The following is a 27,041-nucleotide window of genomic DNA, read 5'->3' on the forward strand; positions in this document are numbered from 1 at the left end:
GTCCGTGCCGACACGCCGGGGAGGGCTCGCAGGCAGGCCCAGCTTAGGTGGCAGCCCAGGGACACACACGGAAGACAAATCAGGCCGGCGATGGTGCGTCCGGGCGCTCACGTGTGTACAGACCCGCCGGCTTGTCTATATGCGGTGTGGGCACCTGTCGTGTGAGTGGCTCCGGGTGTGGCTGCTCGTCGGTCGTGCAGTTTCTGTAAGATTTATCCCTAGGGGCCTACCTTCCCCAGCTCCAGAGGGGAACGTAAGAAGTTTAACTGAGCCGGGTCTGAGCAGATTAAGCGAGTGGAACAGCCGCTGGGCCGGGCCGGAGAGGGTGGGGAGTGCGGGTGTTGGGGGTTAGGGACCACCTATTCGTCCCGTCTGCCAGGCAGAAAGGCCTTTCGGCAAGACTGGCTTGACAGAGGTGGCCCTGAAATGCCTCGAGAGCCTAGGCAATAATGATCACTGAGTGAGTGGCACTGGGCTGACCCTGGGCAGTTTGTTGACTGACAGAGTGATGCTAGCAGTTAGGAAGGCGAGGAGCAAACTCAGGATGGGGACCATCTGCTCCCCCAACCCCAGCGGGACAAAGACATCATCGGAGGTCTGCAATGCCGACTGGATGGCCTCGCTGCCCCCTCACCTCCACAACGTCCCCCTTTCCAATCTGGCAATCCCAGGTATTCTTTTCCTGCTTGCTCCCCCTGTGTGTGATTCTGCCATTTTAGTGTTGTTAATGGGTTGTGTTGCTTTTCTATTGTGCTGAGAAAATAATTGTCAGTGACCTTAACTAAGCCTCTTTTTATTTCCAAACCAAAAACTTAGTGAAGCAGCTGCTGTACGGAGATTTAAGCACACTGCATCATTGGCAGAGGGACTCAGGAAAATGGAAGCACTGTTTTTGTTTGTTTGTTTGTGTCTTTGTTTTGTTTTTACTTAATAGCCTCATTCTAAGAATATTACCTTCTTACTGTTGGGGCCAGGGTATGTGAAGGGTGCGTTTACTTAAAGCACTTAAAGAGAAAAGGAGAGATCAAGGGTAATGAATAGAAAATCATTCATGATTTTAGATCTGAGTCAAAATTAAAACTGAAAAGTATTTCCTTTCTCATTTATCTGACCTTTCATATTGGAGAAACAAAAAACAGATTAGCATTCGAGAATAGGTTCAGACCCAGACGGAGCATAAAGACGTATTTTTGTTGTTGGAGAAGCCAGAAATAGAGAATGCAAGCGCTCGTCACAGGCAGTCATTAGGTGAGATGAGGTGGTGGTGGTTGAAGCTTTGTCTATATATACACAGGTGTCTGCTCGGCTGATCTAGAACCAAAGCCTTGAAAAGCGCTTCTGCTACAGCCACTGTCCCTCTTCCGGGGGTTTTATACATTGACAACACTCTCATTAGATTTGTTAAATGTGACCTCTTCCTTCCACTCAAAAGCTGGGTGAAGCATGGTTCTAGGGAAAGACGTTGGACTACAGTGATCTTGGTGTAGTGGTGCTGGGCAAAGTCCTAGATGCTGGTACCTGGAAAGCACTCCTAGGGGTAGGGGATGGGCCACTCCCACTCCTTTCTCTCACCTGGAGACAGAGCAATCAGCTTCACTCCTAGACTAACAGGCAAATGCCCGAGCATCCCAGGAGCTGTCTGCCTTTTCGGTGGCTGATGAGATGACCTCATGCAACCTCGGATCTTTGCTTTCTATGCACAAGCAAGAGCAGTGCTGGCTTCAGACGCAGCCTTTCCTTCCTCATCTCTTCTTTTGGAAGTCTTCCAGGCTCATTGTCCTCGTGGGCTCTTGTTGCTTTTGAGCAAGGAGAGAGTTGCAAAATCTGTTCAGAGTTATGATCACTTGTGTTCTATCAGCCATTGACTACAGCTTCTTGGGAAAGGCCAGTTGGTCACACTTCAGAACAGGTCTTTTCCATGTTTCCTGGATGCCTGTGGAGTTATCACTGAAGTGATGCACAGGCCTCTTTTAACATTAGTCATTTGTCTTCAGGCCTTCTGATGGAGCTGTTTGGCAGGTGCTGGGGCAGGTAGTGTGTTTGCAAACAGAATGGCATCTTAGGCAGGCTGTAAATAGCTCTGTCACTCCGGGCCTATCGGGGTAGGTTGGGGCTTCCTCCTTCCCTGTGTCCTTTGGACAGCTCCGTCCACAGCTGCGGCCCTGCCCGTGGCTTGGCTGTGTACCCTGACTCCATGACTCCGCAGAGGAGCAGGCATTTGTTCTGCAGTCTGTTGGGTGTCTCACGGGGATGAATTGCCCGGGTTTGCAAACAGCAGGAGCCTACTCCTGCAACTGGAAATTCTGTGATTACCCACCATGGAGGACGCAGAATTGGTTCATCCTGCTTTGTGAAGTCCAGTCCTTCTAAGCAAAAAGAAAAGGGCTTGACTCCTCAAAGTATGCTGGATTCACTACTGTGAATGCCCTTTTCCCAGCAACAGAAGAGACATAAGTGTATGCATATGTAAGCTTAAGACAGGAAAACCACGTATTAAGTGCTAGCCATTCATGGACCCTCTGCCCCACCCCTGTTCCACCACTAGTTCCTGTTCCCCTACCTCAGGTCAATATTCCCAGCCAAAGGCTAGCAGTCTAGTTCTGCGGAGCCTTGCTGACAAATTCTGAAATGCAGAGGGCATTCAGGAAGTGGATCTTCTTCCTCCTTCCTCTCATGCTCTTCTGCCTCATCATCACCTTCACCATAATAGTTGTTATTTACTGAGCCCTACCGTGCAGCACCACTGGCATACATTACACCTCTGGGATAGATATTAACATCGTCATTTTAGAAATAAGGAAATTATTGTCCAGAGGAGTTAAGTAATTTTCTCAAGATCACACAAATAGTAAATAGCAGAACTAATATTTGAGCCCTAAGTAGCAGGCTCCAAAACCCAGGCACTGTCCCTGTGCTCCTAAGGGGACCTTGGGAGGTGCAGAGCAGCCGTGGGGGCTGGGAGGTAGTTTTCACAGACCATCCTCTGCAGTGAGTGAAAGAACTTTTAAAACTAGGTGGTCTTTATCTGAGTGACTATGCATCACTGTGAAGAGATAGATAGACATATATGTGTACATATTATATATCTGAGTAAATATATATATATTTCCCTGTTTACAATTATGTGTGTGTGTGTGTGTGTGTGTGTGTGTGTGTATATATATATATTTAGAATTGGAACCCAGTGTGTGTGTGTGTGTGTGTGTGTGTGTGTATATAGATTTAGAATTGGAACCCAGTAAGTTTTAAATTCAAATTTAGTGCTTAGACCTATTTTGTGTGTGTGTGTGTGCACGTGTGTGCTCAAGTTGCCAACCTAGGACATCTGTAAGATCGGATCCTATCTGTCGCGGTGGGGGTGGGCGGCAGTGATGTGGGAAAGGGCAGGGAAAAGGCAGAGGGTCAGGCAGTGCTAGCAAACCTGGGATGGGGGAAACTGGTTGGATGTGAGTGTATCTGCCGCATTCGCCTAAGTAGTTGTGGGAGAGAACATGTGTGAATATGCACCTCTCAACAAAGCCTCGATGTATTATTTTACTTCCACAACTGTTAAGAACACCTGTTAATGACCAGTGTCACGCAAACACACTGAAATATCTTGGAGAAGAACCTCAGAACAATTCTCATTGCCAACTGTATCGAATGATTGGAGACCCTAAGGATAAAGGATCTGGAAATTGCAAAAGTCAGATTTTTAAATTAAAACTTTAAACTCTACAAACATTTTTGCTGACGTTAGTGAAAGCATGATATTCTTTATGGACAGATAGACTGATAGGAAATTTTTTTCTATAATGTGTACAGCTTTTCAATGAATTCTTTTTCTCTGTATATTTTAGTGCTATTTCTTTTTTGCTTCTTTTTATTTGAAAGGTCTATTGGAAAGAGACTTGAACTTAAGGATCTTGAAATTTGATATTGTTGATTCTGGTTGTGTGATATTGAAGAAGTATATGAATTTCTCGGAACTTAGTTTCCTCATTTGTAATTAAGGTGTTAGATTAAACAAAATATAGAGTCCTTTCCAAATTAAAAGTTCTTTTTTTTTTTTTTTTTTGAGGAAGAGTAGCCCTGAGCTAACGTTTGCTGCCAATCCTCCTCTTTTTGCTGAGGAAGATTGGCCCTGAGCTAACATCTGTGCCCGTCTTCCTCCACTTTATATGTGGGACGCCTGCCACAGCATGGCTCGCCAAGCAGTGCCGTGTCTGCACCCGGGATCCAAACCGGCAAACCCCGGGCCCCCGAAGTAGAACATGCAAACTTAACGGCTGTGTCACTGGGCCAGCCCCCAAATTAAAAATTCTTTGATTAATTTGAGAGGTTTTTGTTTAGTTGATTGGTTTTTGGTTTTTGCCTTTTCTTTGTCTAAAGGTGGAAAGAGATGGGAAGAATGATTGGCTCATTTAAGTCTAAAGGCCATTTCTTTTATGCGTCTTCAGAGCAAGACATTATTTTTGGCATGTGCAAACAAGGACTCGCAATTGCCAGAATGAAGCAGGGTCTTCTCACTTTGGCCTCCTAAAAGGGACTGCAGATTAGTTGTTCTAAATGGACAGATCTGAATACGTTTTAAGAAACCTCCATGCTCAGGCCTGTGGGAGACCCAAAGGTGAATCAGGTGTCAACCTTGCTGTGTGTATATGTGTGTGTGTATATATATACACCTTCACCATACATAATTTTTAGAAAAACTAATTGGGTAAATATTAAAACAGAGATAAAGTGTTGCAGAAGGACACAGAATGGAAAGATTACTTCCAACTATTAAGGTTAGGAACTACTTTGTTGAAAAAATGGCAGTTGACTTGGGATTTAAAGAATGGTCAACATTTCGAGAGATGTGGCTTGGGGGTCAGGACTGAAAAGAGGGCTTTCCAAGTGAAATAAGCCAATTGGGTGAAGGGATGGGGGTACATTTGGGACATGGCTGGAGGACTCCCTCTCCTGCCCCTCAGTAAGGTGTTGTTAATATGTCTGATCACAGCACTTCTCGTCTGTCTTCCACATTGTCTATGAACAACTTGCACACGTAGAATTTGACTTATTTCTCTTTATAATACTAAGTCCTAGTTCGGGGTAGCAGCTCGGTTGTTGGTGACTGTTGAGTGAATAATTTAATGCTTGGAACTGGAGAGTAAGAATGCTGGAAAAGTGGCTTGCAGCCACCGTCATTTTCAGTTGTGATCAGAGCTAAACCGAATAGAGCGGTTTGGTTCATCTTCTGTAAATAGCCGTATGAAGCAATCTGAACATTTCCAATCCATTTCTTGTTACTTTTGCATACTATTCCTGCAGCTCTAGATGAGGCTTGTCACTCAGCCCCTTGAGAAATGAAAATTCTGAGGCAGAGCGAAGTGGTCAGAAGAGTCAGAGCAGAACTCTGGAGAACTTCTGTCCTAGAAACAATTCTTCCGCCTGCATATTTTCTGCCTTCCTTCGTCCCTTGTCATGTTTGAGCTTCTCACCTTTCCCGTCTCGCAGCAGCCTCAGCCTGCTCTCATTTCTTGTTCTCCTCTTCACCTTCCTTCCACTGACCCGGCCTGTATCATCCTGGCCTCTCCCTTTCCGGGCTCAGCCCTTGCTCCCACACTTCTCACTGCTCTCCAATTTCCAGACGGTTCTCTGTTCTCATCTTACTGATGATGATTCCCTTCTCTTCTTTTTCGCTTTTCTGGAATCCTCTCCTTTCACGTGCACTTCTGCTTTGACTGCCTGGTGACTTCTATGGCTCTTCTACTGTGGTCCCACACTCCCTCCCTACATACGTGACACGGAGACAAAATCACCCTGGGGGCAGGATGCAGGAATCTTACTCAGATCCTGCTATGGAAGTTGGATCAGGTCTGGTGTATCTAAGAGAGATGTGAGGGACACCACCCCAAAAGAAAAGGGCTTGACTCTTCAAGTATGCTGGATTCACTACTGTGAATGCCCTTTTCCCAGCAACAGAAGAGACATGAGTGTATGCATACATAAGCTTAAGACGTGTACTAAGTGCTAGCCATTCACGGTGGACCCTCTGCCCCACCCCTATCCCACCACTAGTTTAGGTTGGCTCTGCTTTGAGGATAGTGTGAGCCATGAGTTGGCCCTGGGACAAATCTATTCTCCTACAGGATTTGAAGCTTTAGAAAACCAAGGACCGAGCTGAATCAACCAGGGCTGACCCAATCAAGAAAAAATCATATGGGACCAAAATGGTCCCCTAAGTGGGAATAGTTTGGTGTTGTCGTTTTGCATGGTCGTAGTGAGGAATAAAAAGAGGCTATGACTTTGGTGTTCCCATTAGTGGGTTTCTCTTCTAGGAAGCTTCATCACTTCCCTAGATTTCCCCCCTCCCAACCCAGTCACACAAAAACCACAAGGAATTCAGGAGTCACATGTGTCTGTAAGAGGTGGCATCATGGAGGGTGTAGGTTATTAGCACTAAAGCCACACTGTCTGGCTTTGAACTCCAACTCTGTTCCTCTCGACTCTGTGACCTGGGCAAGTTACTAACCTCCCTGTGCCTCAGTGTCCTTCTCTGTAAAACAGAGATAATAATGGCACTAACTCATTCGGTCAGAGTGAGAATTACATAAATTTATTCATATAGCACGCTTAGAATAGTTTCTGTCATAATATAAGTGCTATGTAATAATAATAATAGTAATTATTATTATTATATGTCTTTTTTACATTAATCACAACGTTCATCTGTTGAAAGCCTGAACCTGAAATGAACAACAAAAAAGAGGTGTAAGATGCAGTCCATACGCTCAGGTAATTTACGGTCTAGTCAAAGAGCTGACCTTCCAGTTGAGCCGTGTGGCTCAGTGTTCTCTGTCTGATCAGATCAGGATAACTCGAACGGTACTGTCCTTGGGTACTGAGAGTTAAGGGAAGGGTGCATGCAGGGCTGCCCAGGAAGCGTGCCCCGAGGGAGTCTTCAGTGCAGTGTGAGGACAGCTGATCAAGAGAGCCAGGAAATCCTCTTTATCTCCTTACTCTGCCCTCCCATCCCAAGTTCAGCTGTCAAGCTTTGTCATTTCCAGACATCCAAAGCCTTTGGGAAAAATTCAACTCTCCGTGACAGGACCATATTGTTAACTTTGCTTCTGCTCTCCTCATTTCCCCATCACTTGCCCCCCTAACCCAGTCATTTTGTTTCCAGCTCCAGATTAGGAATATTACAGAATGCTTTCCTTTGAGCAAGTCTCTATGCATAGTTTATAACTCCTTCCCCAGCCATCGGGATAGCTTCATGATCTCTCCAAACATATGCATCACCCCCGCGTCCCCCGCCACACACAGACACACATGCTACCCATCACCCACGCAGAAACACCTAGCTGTGACCGCAGCCTCATCCTCAAGAGAGCCCACATTCTAATGCCTGTCATGGTTTACTCTTTATAAAGATCCTGCAAATCATGCCCTCTGACATTTCAAATCCTGGGCGCCTGCTCGGTCACCTGCACGGTGCTGTGTCAGATGTGCTTCTGAAGCTGAGGATTTGGTTTCTAGGACGTGATCTGACCTGACTTCCACTCCATGGGTCAGGCTGGCTCCATATCTCTCCCAGCCTCTAAAAGCGTCCAAGTCCAGGGACACTAGAGGTAATGTTAGCGAAATGCTTCAGTGCCCTGTAACTTTGCCTTTGGGAAAAATGCAAACTATTTTGCAAATGCTAACTAACGCTAATTAGAGTTTCAAACCATGCCTGCAGAGGACGGATTATTTATAGATGTTGTTACAGGTGGGTGTGTTTGTCTGTGTGAAAAGAAATTGAACACACATCAAGACCCAAATTTAGGTGGAGGAGATCTTTGACCAAATCTGTTTGAGTATTTACACACGTGGTTAAACAAGAGTCCTTCCACTCTCTCACATCCATAGAAATTTCAGTTTTATATTGCTAAGCACCCGTGGGGATCAAAGAGTACCTGGGAGGATGACATTAGCAGATCTCTAGGTAGCTCCAAGAGAAAATGGATTTGTTGGGGCCGTCCCAGTGGTGCAGCAGTTAAGTGCGCACATTCAGCTTCGGCGGCCCGGAGTTCACTGGTTCGGATCCCAGGCGCGGACATGGCACCACCTGGCAAAAAGCCGCTGTGGTAGGCATCCCACATATAAAGTAGAGGAAGATGGGCATGGATGTTAGCTCAGGGCCAGTCTCCCTCAGCAAAAAGAGGAGGATTGGCAGCAGTTAGCTCAGGGCTAATCTTCCTCAAAAAGAGAAAAGAAAAGAAAATGGATTTGGCCAGAGACGCCTGCATTGCTCTGAGGGGGATGTCTAGATTGTGGTATCTATGAAAGGTCAGCAGTCTCTCTTGGATCCATTGTCTGCTAAGCAGCTGAAATTTTCTTAGAGAATAACAGGGTTTTTCTTTTTTAAATTTCTAATTATTTTAGAACTATTGGCTGTAATGTGTTATTTCTTCCTGGAGAGTATCCTATCGATATTTTTTTTCTCTGTACACACCTGACAATGGCAAAATAACGGAAAAATAGTAAGTATGTGTACCCAATAATGCAAATCTCTTAAGAGTGCAGCAGTAAGGGTGGAACTGAAAAATTCCTAGACTGTCAGCCTGAGATGAATATTTTATGAACAGGTATGACTTCAAGGCTTATATAATGAAAGCAGTATTCTTAAAGTACAGTTGAAACCAGATGGAAAAAAATGCCAAAGAGATAAAGATGAATAGTCCCTCCTCCCCTCCCTGGGTTTGAGTTCAGGTCGTTGTCCTGGCAGGAGGTGCCCAGATGGACCCGCCTAACAATTATATGAGCACCTTATATCAGTTTGGCTAAAAAAAAATTATTACTGCTTGTTTATTCCTTTTGCTTCTCATTGCCTATGTTCAAAAAATGTATTCATCTCAAGGAAAATCATTTATTCAAAGGATATTTATTGAGCGCCCTTTTGTGCCAGGTACTGTGTTAGATGAAGTAAATATGGAGATAAATAAGGTTCTTCTTCCTGCTCTTCATGAAGTCGTGATCTTAGAAGAGAGCCGAAATTCAAACACTATGGAGAAGAATGCATAGGACACTAAAACCCTCAGAAAACCAACACCCAATTCCGTTACTGGAAGGAGGAGGAAAGCTGGGTAGATTGGGCTTCCAAGAGGAGATGAGCCTTGGGTGGAGTTGTAAAGAGCAACTAGCAGACATCCAGGTATTACAAAGAGAGAGAAGAGGGTCACAATGCAGAGGTACCAAGGAGCCAGATAAAAGGTGACCTTGAGGAAACCCAAGAGTCTAGAGTGGTCAGGGCATAGATTTAATTTAAAGAAAGGTTTGGAAATGAGACTGGGAAAGTGGGCTAATGAACCTTATGTGTCATGCCAAGATTAAACGTTAAACATTATCCCGAAAGCAAAAAGCAGCCATCGAAAGACTTGGTCAGGTAACCACTACCCTCACCCACAGCAACTATTATATCCAATATAAGATGACTTGAGTTTGCAATTAGTGTCTTTATTTTTTTATAATGTTTTAAAATTTCACCTTTTTAGGAAATCTATCCTGACCTTCTAGTTCCATTTAAGTGACCTCCCAAGCTCCTCTAATGTTCTGCTTGTTCCGCGTGAATTCTATCGTTTCTTGTTTAACTATTATTTCCCCAACTATATTGGCAGCTGGGGGGGCGGGGGTGGGGGAGCTAGCTCTGTGCACTACACCACCACCCAGCTGTGAAATGGAAACTTTTACTTCCTGTACCAGATCATCAAATACCACTTATTTCACACACTGACATCCAGGGTTAAACCAACAGGCTCAATAAAAGCAGGAGAATTCTGTATTAGAATATTTAATTTTCTTTATTGCAGTAACATTGGATTATAACATAGAATATTTAATTTAATATAATGTTTTCTCCTACCCTAAACAATTTACCATTTTCCCCTAAACGTTCATACTTTATTTCTTTTGTGTTAAATACTGAAAATTTGTTAACAAAACTGAGAGGGCTCATCGGGGGATGACCAAGTGCCCTTGTGAGGTGTCACTTTACCACAGACAATGCCATCTGTTCAGAGATAGAGCAGGGTGATAATTAGCAAAATACAGAAAGAATTTCTAATTAGTGAATTACTTATACAATATCTTATTTGTAGGTAAGGATTGGGGTTTATTGGACAGTGGAGGAAGAGAAAGTCTTTCCAGAGAAAAATAGATATCCATCCATATGTGTAACACTTTAAAATGCCTCCTATACATGGAATTGAAAACCCTTTGACTCACACAAGTCGTTGGATGTTGAGGCTGATTTGGGGACTATCTAGAACAATGGAATTCCCATGGTGCCCTGCAGAGCCCTGGGGAGGCTTGGTGCTCCCTTGGAGCCCCCAAGACACCTCAAGACCAGGAATGGGGACTATCAGGGACAGGCCTTTACCAGAGAAGCTGAACCCAGAGAACCCAGAGAAGCTCTACCTACATGCATTTGTTTTTACATATAAATACTTCATTTGACAACATTCCAGGTCTTCAAGTGCCCTGAAAACGCGATTTCCTCTAACTCTCTCCAGCTCATCCAGCCAGTTGAGGGTAGACCAGGATCAGCTCTCTCGATTCCCAGGCTGATGTCTGTCCTCAGACAGTCGGATGTCCTTTGGCTTCTCAGCACATAAAAAATAAGTTGATCAACATCCTCTGGTTCCAAGGGTTCTGCCTTCTACAATTGCTTTGCTGCACTGTGAATAATTATGAATTCAGTAGGCACCTGATTAAAAATTAAATTGGCCACATGGCCCTCTCAGATTTTACTGACAGTTTGATGGCTATTATTAACAGTCTCCCACTTGCCCCATGGAAAATAATCCAGTCTTATAGGGGAAGTTTATCCCTTTGGGTTGGCAGAGTTTAAAGATGTTATTCTTTGGTTTGGAAACTGCTAAATGGTCCCCCGATCTTGAACTGTGGACTCCCGTTGGCTCTATTTTTTCTCCTAAAGATGCCTCAGGCTTCCTGCACTTTCCAGGGAGGAGTCAAGTTCTCTACAAATGCGGCACTTTTCTCGAAGACCTAATTCGAGTGTGAGTGTGTGAGATGGGAGACCCCAAAGAGATGTTATTAGAAGATAATTTATGTGGGCATAGTTTGCAGGAAATCTACTCTCTGGGACTTTTCCTCTTAAATTGTTCAATGCGATATTTTATTATAGCTGCTCCTTTAGTCATCCTCTCTGGTTTATTTTCGTCCTCTGTGTTTTCTGACACATTGCTCTCTATTGACCCAGATAACTCAAACTAGAAGAACAAATGGAGATAAATGGGGCTGGGGGTAAGCAGGTGCTGGGGGTGAAAAGGTGCAGAGAGTAACTCTGCCTGTTTAAAGAATATGGATGCACCAAAGAGAAGTTTGGGAAAGGACCAAGAGACCTAGGCTTACCTGTCCTAGGCAGCTCTCTGAACAGCTGTTTGTTCAAGAAATCAAGCTTACACTTAATCTCTACACTTATATTCAGTGCCTACTATATGCCAGAATGAATTAGACATGACTCCACCCTCAAAAACTCACAGTCAGATGTCAGAGACAAATATGGAGATAATTACCACAGTGTCCCAAGTTCATCACGTGTCAACAAAATGCCGTGGAAGCACACAGCAAAGAGCAGTTACATCTGCTTGGTGGAGTGAGGTGAGCTCACAGACAAATGACTGGGACCTGAGTCACATACGGATACAGGCACACCTCAGAGATATTATGGGTTTGGTTCCAACCTCCATGATAAAGCAAGTCACATGAATTTTTTGGTTTCCCCGTGCATACAAAAGTTATGTTTACACTGCTGTTGTCTCTTAATTGTACAAGAGCACAACCTAAAACAATGTACAGACCTTAATCAAAAAATGCTTTATTGCTGGGGCTGAGCCTGTGGCCGAGTGGTTAAGTTCACGTGCTCCACTTTAGCGGCCTGGGCTTTGCCAGTTCAGATCTTGGGTGCAGACCCACACACTGCTCATCAAGCCATGCTGTGGCGGCATCCCATATAGAGGAACTAGAATGATCTACAACTAGGATATGCAACTATTATTGGCACTTTGGGGAGAAGAAGAAAAAAAAGAGGAAGATTGGCAACAGATGTTAGCTCAGGGCCAATCTTCCTCACCAGAAAAAAACACACACAAAAAAACAAACCCCACCATACTTTAAAAAAAAAATGCTTTATTTCTAAAAAATACTAACCATCATCTGAGCCTTCAGTGAGTCATACTCTTTTTGCTGGTGGAGGGTCTTGCCTCAATATTGATGACTACTGACTGATCAGGGTGGTGGTTGCTGAAGGTTGAAGTTGCTGTAGCAATTTCTTAAAATAGGGCAATGATGAAGTTGGTCACCTCGATTAACTCTTCCTTTCACAAATGATTTCTCTGTAGCACGTGATGCCATTTGATAGCATTTTACCCACAATAGAACTTCTTTCGAAATTGGAGTCAATCTTCTGAAACCCTGCCACTACTTTATCAACTATGTTTATGTAATATTCTAAGTCCTTTGTTGTCATTTCAACAATCTTCACAGCATCTTCACCAGGAGTAGATTCCACCTCAAGAAACCACTTTCTTTGCTCATCCGTAAGAAGCAACTCCTCATCCATTAAAGTTTTATCATGAGATTGCAGTAATTCAGTCACGTCTTCAGGCTCCACTTCTAATTTTAGTTCTCTCGCTATTTCTACCACATCTGCAGTTACTTCCTCCACTGAAGTCTTGAACCCCTCAAAGTCATCCTTGAGGGTTGGAATCAATTGCCTCCAAACTCTTGTTAATGTCGATACTTTGACTTTTTCCCATGAATCACAGTGTTCTTAATGGCATCTAGAATGGTGAATCCTTTCTAGAAGGTTTTCAATTTACTTTGCCCAGATCCATCAGAGGAATCACTCTCTGTAGCAGGTATAGCCTTATGAAATGTATTTCTTAAATAATAAGCCTTGAAAGTAGAAATTACTCCCTGATCCATGGGTCACAGAATGGGTGTTGTGTTAGCAGGCACAAAAACATTAAGCTCATTGTGCATCTCCATCAGAGCGGTTGGGTGACCAGGTGCATTGTTAATGACAGTAGTATTTTGAAAGGAATCTCTTTTTCTGAGCAGTACGTCTCAACAATAGACTTAAAATATTCAGTAAACCATGTTGTAAACAGATGTGCTGTCATTCAAACTGTGTTGTTCCATTTATAGAGCACAGGCAGAGTAGATGTAGCATAATTCTTAAGGGCCCTGGGATTTTTGGAATGGTAAATGAGCATTGGCTTCAACTTAAAGTCACCAGCTGCATTAGCCAGTGACAAGAGAGTCAGCCTGTCCTTTGAAGCTTTGAAGCCAGGCATTGACTTCTCCTCTCTAACTATGAAAGTCCTAGATGGCGTCTTCTTCCAATAGAAGGCTGTTTCATCTCCAGTGAAAATCTGTGGTTTAGTGTAGCCTTCTTTGTTAATGGTCTTGGCTAGCTCTTCTGGACAACTTGCTGCAGCTTCTGCATCAGCACTTGCTGCTTCACCTTGCACTTTTATGTTATGGAGACAGTTTCTTTCCTTAAACCCCATGAACCAACCTCTGGTGGCTTCAAACTTTTCTTCTGCAGCTGTGTCACTTCTCTCAACCTTCATAGAACTGAAGAGAGGTAGGGCCCTGCTCCGCATTAGGCTTTGACTTAAGAGAATGCTGTGGCTGGTTTGATCTTCCATCTAGACCACTAAAACTTTCTCCATATTGGCAATAAGGCTGTTTTGCTTTCTTATCATTTGTGTTCACTGGAGTAGCACTTTCAGTTTCCTTCCAGAACTTTTCCTTTACATCCGCAACTTGGCTAACCGTTTGGCACAAGAGGCCTAGCTTCCGGCCCATCTCACCTTTCATCATGCCTCCTCACTAAGTTTAATCATTGCTAGCTTTTGATTTAAAGTGAGAGACCTGCGATTCTTCCTTTCGCTTAAACACTTAGAGGCCATTGTAGGGCTATCAATTGGCCTAATTTCAATATTGTTGTGTCTCGGGGACTAGGGAGACCCGAGAAGAGGGAGAGAGACAGGAATGAATGGCCGGTCAGTGGAGCAGTCAGAACACAGGACATTTATTGATTAAGTTCACCATCCTATATGGGCATGGTTCATGGCCCCCCAAAACAATTACAATAGTAACATCAAAGATCACTGATCACAGATCACCATAACAAATATAATAATAATGGAAAATTTGAAATATTGTGAGAATTACCAAAATGTGACACAGAGACACGAAGTGAGCAAATGCTCTCGGAAAAATGGCGTAAGTAGACTTGCTCAGTGCAGGTTTGCCACAAACCTTCAATTTGTAAAAAATGCAGTATCTGTGAAGTAGAATATCTTAAAACAAGGTATGCCTGTAATTAAAATGGAAAGGCAAGGCACAATGAGATTGTTCCCAAGGCCTCTAAGGGTTTTTTGTTTTTCTAAACAAATCTTTTGCTATGTTCAATAACTGTAAGGCCTGCTTTTCATACATAACTTTGCAAATGAGTCTGTTCTTACCTCAGGCTGCAGAAATATTTTCACATGCAAAATTACAATCTATTCATATCAAATTTATTGCCACATTCAATATTCGTAGAGATTAAATACCTGAGTTGTAATACAAGATGTTTTTCTACAAAAGCTGCCCTAAAAATCTTCAGCATTTAAGGACACATGTTCATTTTTATGTCTGTTCTTAACATTCTTTATCTTATCTCTATCTTTAACTTTTATTCACATGGGAGGCAGTATCGAGAAGCAGTTCAGCGTGTGGGTTCTGTTTTACCATACGTACGACCAGATCCTAGTTACTAGTTACGTCACCTTGAATAACAAGTTTAACCTCTCTGTCCCTTAGTTTTCCCATCTGTGAAATGGAGATAATTACAGTGTCTACTTCACAAGTGCAGGTTACAGGAGGCACCGTCCACAAGACCACCCTCACTCTAACACCAATTGCAAGTTTGGGGGGTCCTCAGGATCACCCTTAGTTTCAATAATTTGCTAGAAGGACTCACAAAACTCACTGAAACCTATTATACTCACAGTTACTGTTTATTACAGCTGAAAGCTACAGATAGAAATCGGCCAAGTGCAGAGGTATGTAGTACAGAGTCCAGGGGAGGTCCAAACGGGAGCTTCCAGCCATCTGTCCCCTGGAGCCCTGGGCGGAGCAACTTTCCTGATGTTGATGTGTGACAATTGCACAAAGGATCGCTGACCAGGGATGCTCACCTGAGCCTTGGTGGCCAGTCTCTACTGAGCCTCCACATGTCTGGCCTCAGTATCCAGCCCCCCAGAGGTCAAGTCTGGACCCACGTGACTCAAAACCACCACCATAAATCTCATCCTTACGCTTTTTGATGTGGCCCCAAAGCCCCTCCAGGTAAACAAAGATACTCTTATCAGCCAGAATATTCCTAGAGTTTAAGAGATTACCTCCTAGCGCAAGGACAAAGAGCAGGCCTCTCCTTGGGCAAGGTTAAAGTATTACACAACAAAGCTGTTTAAGAATTAAATAAGATAATACACTAATACACGCAATGTGCTTAGAATATTACCTAGCACAAAACAGGAATAACTTTTGGTTATATAGTTATTATTAACAATCCTTTCTGATCACCTCGTTTGTACCTAGCATCATACTAGATGCTATAGGAAATCTTTACAAAATTAACAAGGTGTAGTTTGTGATCCTGTAGGAGAGATACTGAGGTTCAAATGAAGCCAATAAAAGCAGAATGCAGTGAGTGCCGCAGTAAAGACACCAGCTGTGCTGGGGACCTGGAAAAGGGGTGGTTATTTCCACATAGGGGTTCAGGAACAGCTGCACCGGGAGTCAACCTGGGAGCTGGCTTGAGGGATGGGTAGGATTTCAATGTGGGGAGGAAGGGCATTCTAAACAGAAGGAACCAAATGAGTAAGATTGGAGATGGGAACGCAAGGGCACCTTCAGGGGACAGAGAAGGGCTGTAGGTACTCACTGTAGAAGTGACAGGAAAAAGAAATGGAAAAGCCTGGAAAGACAGACTTAAGCCAGATTGAGAGAGGTTTTCAACCTGGTGCTGAGCACTTTCTGCTTTATCGAGTGGACTTTAGGGAGCCAGTGACAATTTAGGGCCCAAAGAACCCCCCCCAAAAGTATTTTGTTTCTTTTCATGACTCTGGTCTTTGAAGATGCTCTTTCCCCAACCATGACACCGTCCCTTCCAATACCCCCCACTTTACTTGGCCGATTACAATTTATTCTGCAAGAAACATCTCAGTTCTACTTCTATGCACACCTCCATCATGGGACACATTATGTGCTGTTGGGACTGTTTACCTGTCTTTCTGCTGTACACAACTCTGTGGTCCTCTCTGTGTGCTCGGTGTCTGTATGCTGGTTCAGAATCAGTACTTTCTGGAAAAAGAGGGAGCAAAAGAGGAGAGAGATGAGGAATCTTGAAACGTCTACAAAAAATTTAAGCATAAAGCAGATGTTTCTAGTTAATTTAAGGAGAAACTCAGACACACAGAGAGAGAGTTATCATGCATAGGGAAAGACAAAATCTGATAACGGCATTGTCAAGTCTTCTCAAGGTGTCCCAAGGCTTCAATAATAATAATAAATAGAGGAAGACGAGCCTACTTATATAACACTTATAAAGCACTTACTAGGTGCCAGATATTGCTCTCCTTGATTTTTGTAAACCCAGTTAACCTTCACAACCCACTGACGTAAGTGCTATTATTATCTCCGTTTGACAGATGAAGAAATGGAGGTACAGAGAAGTTAAGCAAATTTCAACAAAAATCCTGATAACAATGCTGGAATTGCATAAACCTGGTCTTGCCAAATTCATTTAATTGTATTTGAATAAAAGACATTGATAGAGTTGGAGATTGACCCAGTGTTGGGCTGTGACTTTAATTCCTTTTGTTGCCTGTCGTACAGAGTAGTTTTCTTTTCATCCGGGGCGTTTGTTTCTGTGCCAGACTCTAACGCCTGAGCACCCACGAGGACGGCTGTGTTGGAAGGACTGCCTGCTAACCTGTTCCGGCTGAACAAGTCACTTTATTTTTTTCAAGACCAGACATCCAGGAGGCTTTGTATTGACTCAGAACAAAAGCAGCCCAGTGGTTTAAGTGGTCTGTGTAGTAATCACCCAGCAAGGCTCCAGCAGAGAAAAATCTTTCTGCCTCTGTACAGAGAGATCAGCAGAGGCTGTTAGCAGCTTTGTGAGCTTGTCAGAACACTTCCTGGGTGGGGGGTGTTCTCCTTCACTTCTCCTGCTGTGGGTAATGTATAAATGTCCTTTAAACCCATCATTTCGTGTAATTTAGACTGCTACTTGTTGGATTGTCCCCCCTCCTTTTTCCCTTTCCTGTCAGAGCGCTGAGCTTAGTGCTTCATTTACAGAAAAGAGAACAAACCCTTCTTGTTCTCGCAGGGGATCGAGCCGAGGAGCTTCCCTGGGTCTCCGTCATTCTGCAGTTTGTCAAAGGGATCTTCAGCTCACCCTGCCCTGAGCAAAATTTCAAACAAGCTAGGGGATTATGAAGGTGTTTTATTCAAAGTCCCCACAATAAATTTCGTAAAAATGTCCCACAAAGCAATGAAATGCCAGCCTTTAGAGTGAAGGGAACTGTTACCTAAATGCTAAACAAGAAGCGAGCTACTGGCCAATAGGTTCAATCAACATAGCGCAGACCCGATGCTCGCCACCCAGAGGATCGTCCTTGTGAGAGTGCGAACCTGGATCTGTGTGAGGGAAAGGACTGTTCCAGCAATTTGACGAAATTCTCAGATGAGCCAAAAATAAATGAATACCACCCTCAGGCTTGAGAAATGATTTGATCTTTGCAAATATGAGAGTTAAATCTATAAGCACGTTTTCTGCTTAAGTATAGCAAATATCAAAGAAATGTATCTTATTTCTTTGCAATAATTAAAAATCATTGTTAAAATAGGGTCATAAATTCATTTAATTAGCTGTTAATAAATTGGAACCATCCAATTCTTGAGATAGAAGAGACCCTCAAGTTCATTTCATCCACCTTCCTAAATTTGCAAATGGAGAAACTGAGCTCCAGTATGAACTTAAAAGCTGAAGCTCAAACAAGTCATCAGAGCAGAGCCAGTGCTGGGATTCAGGGTTCTGAGCTGTGTAACTGCAAAGAAAATGTGTCCTCAACTGAGAGAAGGTTAGAGTGCCCTCATGTGTCCCTACAAAGAAATTCTTCATGTCTTTGTAAAATTTAAAATGACTTTAATCTCTCCATCAATTTTCCTGCATTGGGGTGAGGGTCAGACATTTAGCTCTAAAAGCAAACCTCATGATCACCATGTTATGGGAAGTAAACGTGCAATGCATTTGACTTCTTTGATCAGTAAGGTGGTGGGAGCAATAATACCATCCCTAGAGTAGCTGTGTGTGGGTTCGGGTCTGTTTGACCTGGGTTTCTGTCCCAGGAGGCCAGGTGCAATCTCTGTAACCCAGAACGAGTTGCAAAACCAGTCTGAACCTCAGTTTCCTCATCTGTAAAATGCAGGTAATCACTGCCCTGCAGGATTGTGGCAGAGATTAAGTGAGATCATGAAAGTAAAGTGCCCGGCCTGGCACTTGATACATAATGAACACTCAATAAAGTGAAGTTGTTACTAGTTATTTTCAGACGTGAGCCCCCACCAGGGATCACCAGCAAGTCCCTGATGTAGGAACTGAAGTGCAGATGCTGGGGAGGTAAACAGAACGGCTGTGGCTGCTTTTAGCTCTTGGATGAGACGTTTCCATGAGCTCTGGGGGCAGAGGGGACAGGGAGATACTTTTTAAAGAACATACTGAATATGTGATTCCTCCAAAATGAATTCTTTCTTCACGTGGAAATTCAAATGGGGAAATTCAAATGGAACAACGCCAAATGGCTTTCCCACTGGTGGAATCTCTTTCAGAGGTGACTCTTGGTCTCTGACCCTAAAGATCCAGCAGTCAAAGAAAAAGCCTCTACTCTGAAAGAAAATATTTGAAAACCGGATCCTATTGATGGCATTAATCCAATTCTTTTAGAAGTCTTTATTTATTGAGAGGGTAACCATATTAAAATCAATAAAGAACAGAGGTGGAAAACTATGTCTGGATGAATTCCTCCTTTGATTTTAACTTTTCTTAACTCTTTAGTTTATGAAACAGTTCTGCTTAAGTGTTCAGCAGAATTGCAATAAATCAAGTCCCTTTGCCCCAGTGAACTTTCAAAGGTTCCCTCCTCCCCCATAGTAATTCTCACAGCCTTCCTTTTCACACATGTGCGAGGGAGGTATCATTACGTACAATACAAAAGCCTTGACCTTTAAATGTCAGTGGAGGTGTAGAGTCTGGTGATTCTGTATCTTCCACTAGCTTCTTGGAGAATCAACAGAAATGGTCCAACAGTCTGTATGGGGGGAAGGGGGAGGGGCAAAAGGAGCACACCACCTGTGCCCCCCTCTTTTTATTTTTACACAACCATGGAAAAGGAAAGGCAAGATTGGGCTGGACTCTGTGATCTAAATACTAATTCTAGATACCACCGTCACTGGGACATTTATGTAGATCATCACACTGCAAGAGCAGATCAAAGGCTGCTCGGAGTTTGCAAGCCTTGCGCCTGGTGTTGCTCACGCTTTCTGGGACTCTGTTACCTTTAAATAAGGCAAATGCAGCACCTGAGGCCGAGGCGTTATTATTTATCGTAAGTTCATCATCGGGCGCATCTATGGTTGTGGAGGGGCAGAGCTGGAGCCTCTGAGCCTCAGCAGGAGAACACCACTCTCAGCGGCACAGGCAGCTGTGACGTGCCAGCTGGAGAATGCTGCGCTCCACAGCACGGCAGGGCTATTGTGGGCAACGTGGAGCTGGAGCTCGACTCTCTGTGGTCATAAATCTTTAGTCTGCTACTGAAAAGATATTCCCTGCCTCATCCTTGGAAGTCTCCTGTTTGCAGATTGACTGAACAACACATATTCTAGCTGCTGTCGTTACCTCAATAGCATTTGTGAAACACTCTGTTGTTGCTGTTCATCTCATTTTCTGTTTTATGCTTTTGAACCTTTATACATCATTTTTCTCCTTAGAATGCCCCTAAAAATCTATATATCTTGATTATCAATGCTTATATTGCTAGCCTTTATGGTAGAGTTTTGATTGCAGCACACCAAGAAAAAAAAGATTTTTCATAAGATGATCTTTTTAAAGTCCATCTCAACCAGAAAGAAGGCTCCTCTTGTCCTATCCCACTTTCTCCTGTCCTTTATGTGGCGCTCCCCTACTCCCCAGCTAGGTCTGCCTCTGCCAGTGGTCTCTGGTCCAGGCACTGGGTGAGATGAGGCGAGGGGGGCGGTCCAGCAGAGGAGAGCCCCTGGTGCGATGGGGCCTGAAAACAGCGTTGGACCGAGGCACGTGTTTGCTTCAGACAGGTTGATTCATGATTTAGAGAGAACTGTAGAAGTGGAATTGTAGCCCATCTTTGAAAAACCCCCATTAGCTTTGTCTCCTCTCCCCAGTGTCTCAGCCCTGCAGCCCCTGTGAGTCCCTCTTTCTCTTACCTTCCATTCTCTGCCTTCCTTCCTGGCCTTCCTCTCAACCTTTCTCCCCTTTCTCAGCAGAGCAACTTAGGTCTTTCCAAGCTTCTGGCTCCAAACTTGCACACCCCCACCCGCTGCTGAATACTGCTCCCAGTATGTCAGAAACCATTAATGCCAAAGATGAATATTTCAGTTGTGCTTAGCAAACAAAAGATAGCACAGTTACGAGGATTTGCTCTGCTTAGAGGACAGTGTGGACTAAAAATGACTTTTTTTTTCTTGTCACGTGTTCATATTCAAGATAAAGAGTTTACTATGTGCGTCAAAGAGACCTTTTTTTTAAACATCTTGCCCATGTTGTAAGGAGTCACTGGTGAAAATCTGCATCAACTGGCACCAAATGTGCAGTTTATCCCAGCGGTGCTTTCACATCCCTTGTAGACAGGTCCCTTCAACCAGTGCTCTGCTGGTGTGCCCCCAGCATAGCTATCCCTGGAAGCCCACTGTCCTGCCAGAGCTGGCTGTCGTGCATAAGGAAAAATGTTGGAGAGGGAGCTGAGCAAGTGATGGCCTCTATGGGAAGTCGGAGCCATAGTGTAGGAGTCCGGAGTCCAGTTGGACCAGTGCTTTCTGAAGGGCCACAGAGGTGTCCCTGCATATTCCTTGTCACCGTTTGAGTCTGACAGTGGACACTGGTGCTGAGTAAGTGAGCAGTTCCTAAATGGCTCTTCTGAAACTTGACCTTGCTGATAAGTTCCGTACCCATTGAGACATACGTTTTTAGTCATTTTTAAAATTAAGTAGTGGTCTCTCCAAACCCTAGAAAAATATCTAGAGTTTTTGATCAAATGAGCTTGAGTAGAAATGTTTTGATTGCCTTAGTTTTAGTACATTTGAATTTTTTTTTCATTTCTTAAAAATTGCAGGTCCGTTAAAATGCAAGCACTTTTAGTGAGACAATGTGTTTGAAGGCCTAAATCCCAATTTTTAGCTCATTTCCTAAGAAATATTGTTGAAAGATTTTTTAATAAAAATTTTATTAAGACAGAGTTCTATGTAAGTCAAAGCATGAAACATCTTATTTTCTCAGAAAAATTCAGTCCTTTAAAATGGCTTAACAAATCACCATGCTGTCATCTCTGAAACTCTCAAAGATGGATGGACAGTATCAGGAAGAGCTTTTGTTGAGCTGGGCTTCTCAGTGTCTGATCCCACTTCCATTTGAGATCTGTTCTCTCTTCCTTTTCTCCTTAGGAGATTACTCTCTCTCTCTTTGGCTTAAACACTGATGGCTTTTCTGTCTCTTTATGAGGCATGATACTGCTCTCTCTTCTGCCATTTGCACTGTCTTTGACCTAGTTGAGCCTTTTTCTCACCCAGACACCTTCTGGTCATCTGAATGACGTGGCTTCATTAAGATAGAGTGTAAGCAAGATTTTTGGTCTTTTGCGTTTGAGCACCTTTGATACCCTTTCGTCATTGTTTTTGGATGGGGAAGGGTCTTTGCAGCTAAGATCTTATTACTTTGCCGAGAACATTTTTTTGGTATGTGTATTTCATGTTAATTTAGAAAACCACATTTGACATTCAATACCATTTTATGCAGCATCAGCTCCAGTGGGTAACCAGCCCAACAGCTGCACCTGTTTTCCTGTGAGTTGCCTGCATTATTCTGGCCTCACTTGACAGGGTATATGCTAATAATCAGGGAAAGAATATGTAAATTATGAATCATATGACCTAAAGTTCAAACTGAGTAAAATAGACAAGTCCTAATTGAACAGTGACTATTCCTGATAGAAAATGCATTCATCTTTAGTATATGTTTTAAGACCAAGCTTACAATGGACTAGACTGTCTTAGTTTTGATAGAAATAATATGATGAAGTCCCAATAAAAATTTGCAGTTTACATGGCTCTTTTGAAAAATGAGCTCATGGGGCCAGCCTGAAGGCATAGTGGTTAAATTCAGCACACTCCACTTCAGCAACCCAGGTTCAGTTCCTGGGTGCAGACCTACACCACTCATTGGCGGCCATGCTGTGGCAGCGACCCACATACAAAATAGAGGAAGATTGGCATAGATGTTAGCTCAGGGTGAATCTTCCTCATAAAAAAAAAAAATGGAGCTCAAAATAATAAGTGTCTTTAAAAGAAATTTTGCAGAATGATGATTATATCTATTAGAAGCTCTCTATTGATATTAATAAAAATCATTCTGTGAAATAGTGGATTTTTTTTTAGTTCTTTTAAACATACTTTTCATGTAAATGAAGCCTGTTTTGTTTTTCCTCCTGATTAGAGTTTTTGTCTGGATTTCGTTTCAGATGGGCTAGTGTTAGTGTCAACACAGGCACCCAGACATGCACATAAACACTTTGGTAACTGAGAGACTTTAGTCCCAAACACCTCTGTAGATGTCGCTGCGACGATGTCTTGCTGTCTAAACATTTGCTATAACAACTTGTAAGATTTGTTTTACCTGGAATCACTGCCTGAATCAAAATTCTTATAATAGTGAAATCACACATGTGGGCTGGCAAAAGCATTTCAGTTGCAGGTACATCCAGGTGAGGATGGAGAATGTGTCACATCTCCCAATAGGCTTAGCTACTCTCCCAATGGGTTGCACATTAGTGCTCTCAACTTACCACATTATTGAGTGAAAATGTCTTCTAGAAAAGTTAAAAGCCTGTGAATAAAACAAGTGAACTCAAGGGGCCTGAATAGCCCACACATGCAAAGAAAAATGGGAAGTGATAAAGCATGTTGAGAGAGGCAAACTAACATGAACTTGGCCATGCTCATGTCCCCAAGAACTATGCACTAATGTTTTCAGTGTGTGAGAAAAGACAGAAAAACTCCTGAAAGTACTATGGATTCTGATGTTTGGTGTTTAAAATACTGTATATTCTGGAAAGATTCTTTATGGATGTTTATATAGGTGTTTGAGTGTTTTAGTGATATTTATTAAAACTGATAGGGCTTTTGGATGGGTTGGGAAAGCGTTACTGTTTTTTCCATTTCAAATAATGGATTATAGGTTTTCACTCTCCAATAGTCTGCTATCCAATATGCTTTTAACAACAGATTGGATTTGTTTCTCTGTGTTTGTTTTTCTATAGAAATCACTCGAGGATGTCTAATTCTATGATGTTAAAAATAAAAAGTTCAAGAATATCCTTGGAACTTTTTCTTCTACACTTTCAAATTGTGTAGTACTGTATTTATTTATTCCTAAGTTATTGACATAGGAGCAGCCTAGAGATAATTTATAGTTTTACTTTTAGTGCCAGTTTATACGTAAACTGTATGATACTGTGATCTGAATTTAGCCCTTTTGATGTTGATTCTGGATATAACCTAAAACAAATCACTGAAACTGCAGACTTCATCTTGCCCAGTTAACTGCCACAGCAGACCCCTGAGTGTAAGTAGTTAATGAGGTCTCACAACATTATTTAGAAACAAGAATTGTTTGTTTCTCAGATAGTATCATCCAAGTAGAAGATGACACAAGTCCCTTAATAGTGAAATAGTAATAATAATAATTTGTTTGAGCTCATTCTGTTGGCCAGGGACTCTTCTAAGTGCTTACCTGAGTTAATCATTTAAGCCTAAACACAAACCATTGATGTTAGTACCATTGTTATCTCTATATGACAAATGAAGAAACTGGAGCTCAGTGTTTCAGTCCATAGCTAGTAAGCAGTAGAGCCAGGACTATGACCTTAGGCAGCTTGGCACCAGACCCCATGCTCTGAACACTGCGGGAGCTCTCCGTTTAGCTTATTCAGAGCTACGGTAATTCACCAAGTTATAGTAATTCACTCAAAACTCACCATTTGTAGGTTTCTTCTTGATAAACTAGCATGTTGTAAACTGCAAGTCTGGGTCCTTTGGGCCTGAGAAGGCAGAGAAATGACTTGTTGGGCCTGGAGATGCCTATTGGGAATATTTAAAGGATAACTGGAAAAGAGGGAATTGAATTGGTTCCCAACTCATTAGTGTTCTGGGGGCAGGGGATGGGAACACAACCGTCCAGTATTGGGTCGCCTGATGGGGGAGTGTCCAGTTGCTAGAGGCAATGAGAGACATGCCAGTTAAGGACAAAAAGAGGTGCAGGGTCAGAGATCCAGCCCAGACAAGTCAGATGTCCATTTGGCAACCAGGGAGCTCTGCCTAGAGCCATACTTCTCAGCCTTTTGTTCTTTATCACCATACTAAGGAGTTTTTTTAGCCATTTCTATCCTGCTCGCCACCCCCAACCGTGAAATTTTGATACCACAGATACACTGTATATCTGTTTAGGTACTGTGTGTGTGTGTGTGTGTATTTATATATATATATATATATATATGCTTTATACATAAAAAGAGTAAGATTTTTTTCATCCCCCAAGAACAATTTTTATCCCCTTGAGAGCAATGTCACTCCAAAGAGAATGCATAGCCTAGAGGCACCCATACATTAAATGATGTGAGTAAACACAGAGTGGGAGGGCAGGCTTCAAAATTAGGTCTTGGAAGGCAGGGTAGTGCTTAAGGGAGAGGGGAAAAGAGATTTTCTTAAATATGTGAGTTCAAGGGTTCTTTGACCTGGGGTCACCATCCCACCTCCCCAGATGCCACCCAGAGATGTCATAAAGAAGCTTCTCTTTCTTTCTCTTATGTTTCACTTAACTCTTGTCTTATCCTTCCTTCCGTGGCTATAAGTATAGCCACCATGTCATCTGAAATGCCACTGTGCTGTAATGAAATGTATCATTTCAGGGTGTGTGATTTGAATTCTTTTTGTTTTATTTGGAGACCAGGTTCCCAAGAAGCTTGCTTTAAATTCTTTTTAATTAATTGAGTCCAGAAAAATGGCTACTACTCCAGTTTGCAAGAAATGGGTAATGAAAGTGCTTTAACTAAAAACTATTATGTGCTAACTTGAGAGCTCCTAATTCCCAAATTAGAAGTCGCAGAAAGAATCAAATGGCAATTGGTATTCCAGATAAAGAGCAAACTGATTGTCCCTGGCCCTCCCACGGCCAGCATATTTCCTTATAGATGGTCTCTTAGATTATCTTCTAACCTAATGCTGGCCAGGAGGAAATAACTAGAACACTGAGCAAACCCTTTCCCATTCAAATCTCTCTTTCCTCATGATTTTGCTGCCACGGTGACTATACTGAACTGTGCAACCCAGCCCACATCTTGAAGGCCCTAATTAGCCTTAAATAACTTCATCTAATCACTTACTAGAAGGCATGAGAAGGAAAACAAGGCCTCCCACTGTTTTTCTTCTTTACAAACAAGCTATGGTTGTTCAACTGGTCAGGGCAGGAGGCATTCTTGGAACAGAAGGAATGGTGAAGAAAGCTTCTACCAAGATATGGAAAAGGCTGCCCACCAGATTATTATTTGAAGATTTGAAAGTGCTAGAAACCAACCAGGGAAGGTGACCCAGAAGTCAGAGAGCTTTTTGGCAAAGGATAGTCTTACATTTATGGCAGCAGATGTCCAGCCTGGGTGCCCAATAGAATCACCTGGGAGCTTTTCAAGTTTGCCATTCTCAACTCCCACCCCAGAGAGATTCTGACTCATTGGGTCCGGGGTGGGTCTTGGGCACTGGTGTTGTTTAAAAGCTCCCCACCCCGGGGAGTTTCTGATGTGCATCCGGGGTTGAGAATCACTGCTTTAGATTACAGAGTGCTTTCACATATATTATCTAGGGTTCTGTATACATGAAGAGAGGAGATAGAAACATTTTTAATGCCTGTCGATTGTATAAGGAAAAAAGAGACAAGTGTAGTAATTATGAAAATAAAAGGATTGCACAAAAATAAGTTTCCAAAAATTGGAGGAAAGAACCTCACCTTTGCAGAGCTAAAATTGGGGATGATATCAATCCATGGAGTGTAGAACATTAAGAATATGTGTCCGTATTTCCTGCTCTATAGGGAATATTCTTGAGATGACAGCAAAATTCCCTACCCAGAGAAGTCTGAAAATAGTTATCCAATATTTGATGCCTATTATTTCCTAAAGCCTTATTCATTCTACTCTATAAATGAGAAATATTGGAAAAGAGAAGGAGAACATTTGCTGTTAGTCAAAAAATATGTTGGAAAACATGTTAATATTTCCATGTGCATTTTCGGGCTGTGCACATGATTTGCATGTATAGACAGACAAAATGCCTCAACAGTGATCCTAACAGCTTTCATATGGTTATAAATTCTGCACGTAAAAGTAGCATCTAACTACTGTGGTTATAGCTGAAGGATGACGTAGAGCCAACTCTGGGCTCTCAGATTAGGGAGAATAGAAGTCAAGTTACAATGAGGCAGAAGAAAAGTCAGTTGTGCTCAGAAAGTAGGGTATTGAATTGTAAGGTTTTAGAAGTGGGTGATGACAAAGCTTAGGCTGTGACCAAGAGAGTAAGTGACAGCTACTGTCAACAAAGCAGAAGCTAAGCTATCATCTCCGTGTCAACCAACAAGGTGGAAATGAACCACACTT

The 27,041-nt window shown here is 42.7% G+C and overlaps 1 protein-coding gene across 1 annotated transcript in view; it reads left to right on the plus strand.

Annotated features, from left to right (window-relative positions):
• The window catches only part of PLCXD2 (phosphatidylinositol specific phospholipase C X domain containing 2), a 45,117-nt gene continuing 18,076 nt past the window's right edge, over positions 1–27,041 (plus strand). Inside the window, exon 1 of the mRNA XM_046659556.1 lies at positions 1–671. Coding sequence (XP_046515512.1) covers positions 509–671 — 163 coding nt within the window. The 5' untranslated portion in view covers positions 1–508. The remainder of the gene's footprint in view (positions 672–27,041) is intronic.

Source organism: Equus quagga, chromosome 4 (genome assembly GCF_021613505.1).
Source record: "Equus quagga isolate Etosha38 chromosome 4, UCLA_HA_Equagga_1.0, whole genome shotgun sequence".
NCBI classification, from domain to species: Eukaryota; Metazoa; Chordata; class Mammalia; order Perissodactyla; family Equidae; genus Equus; species Equus quagga.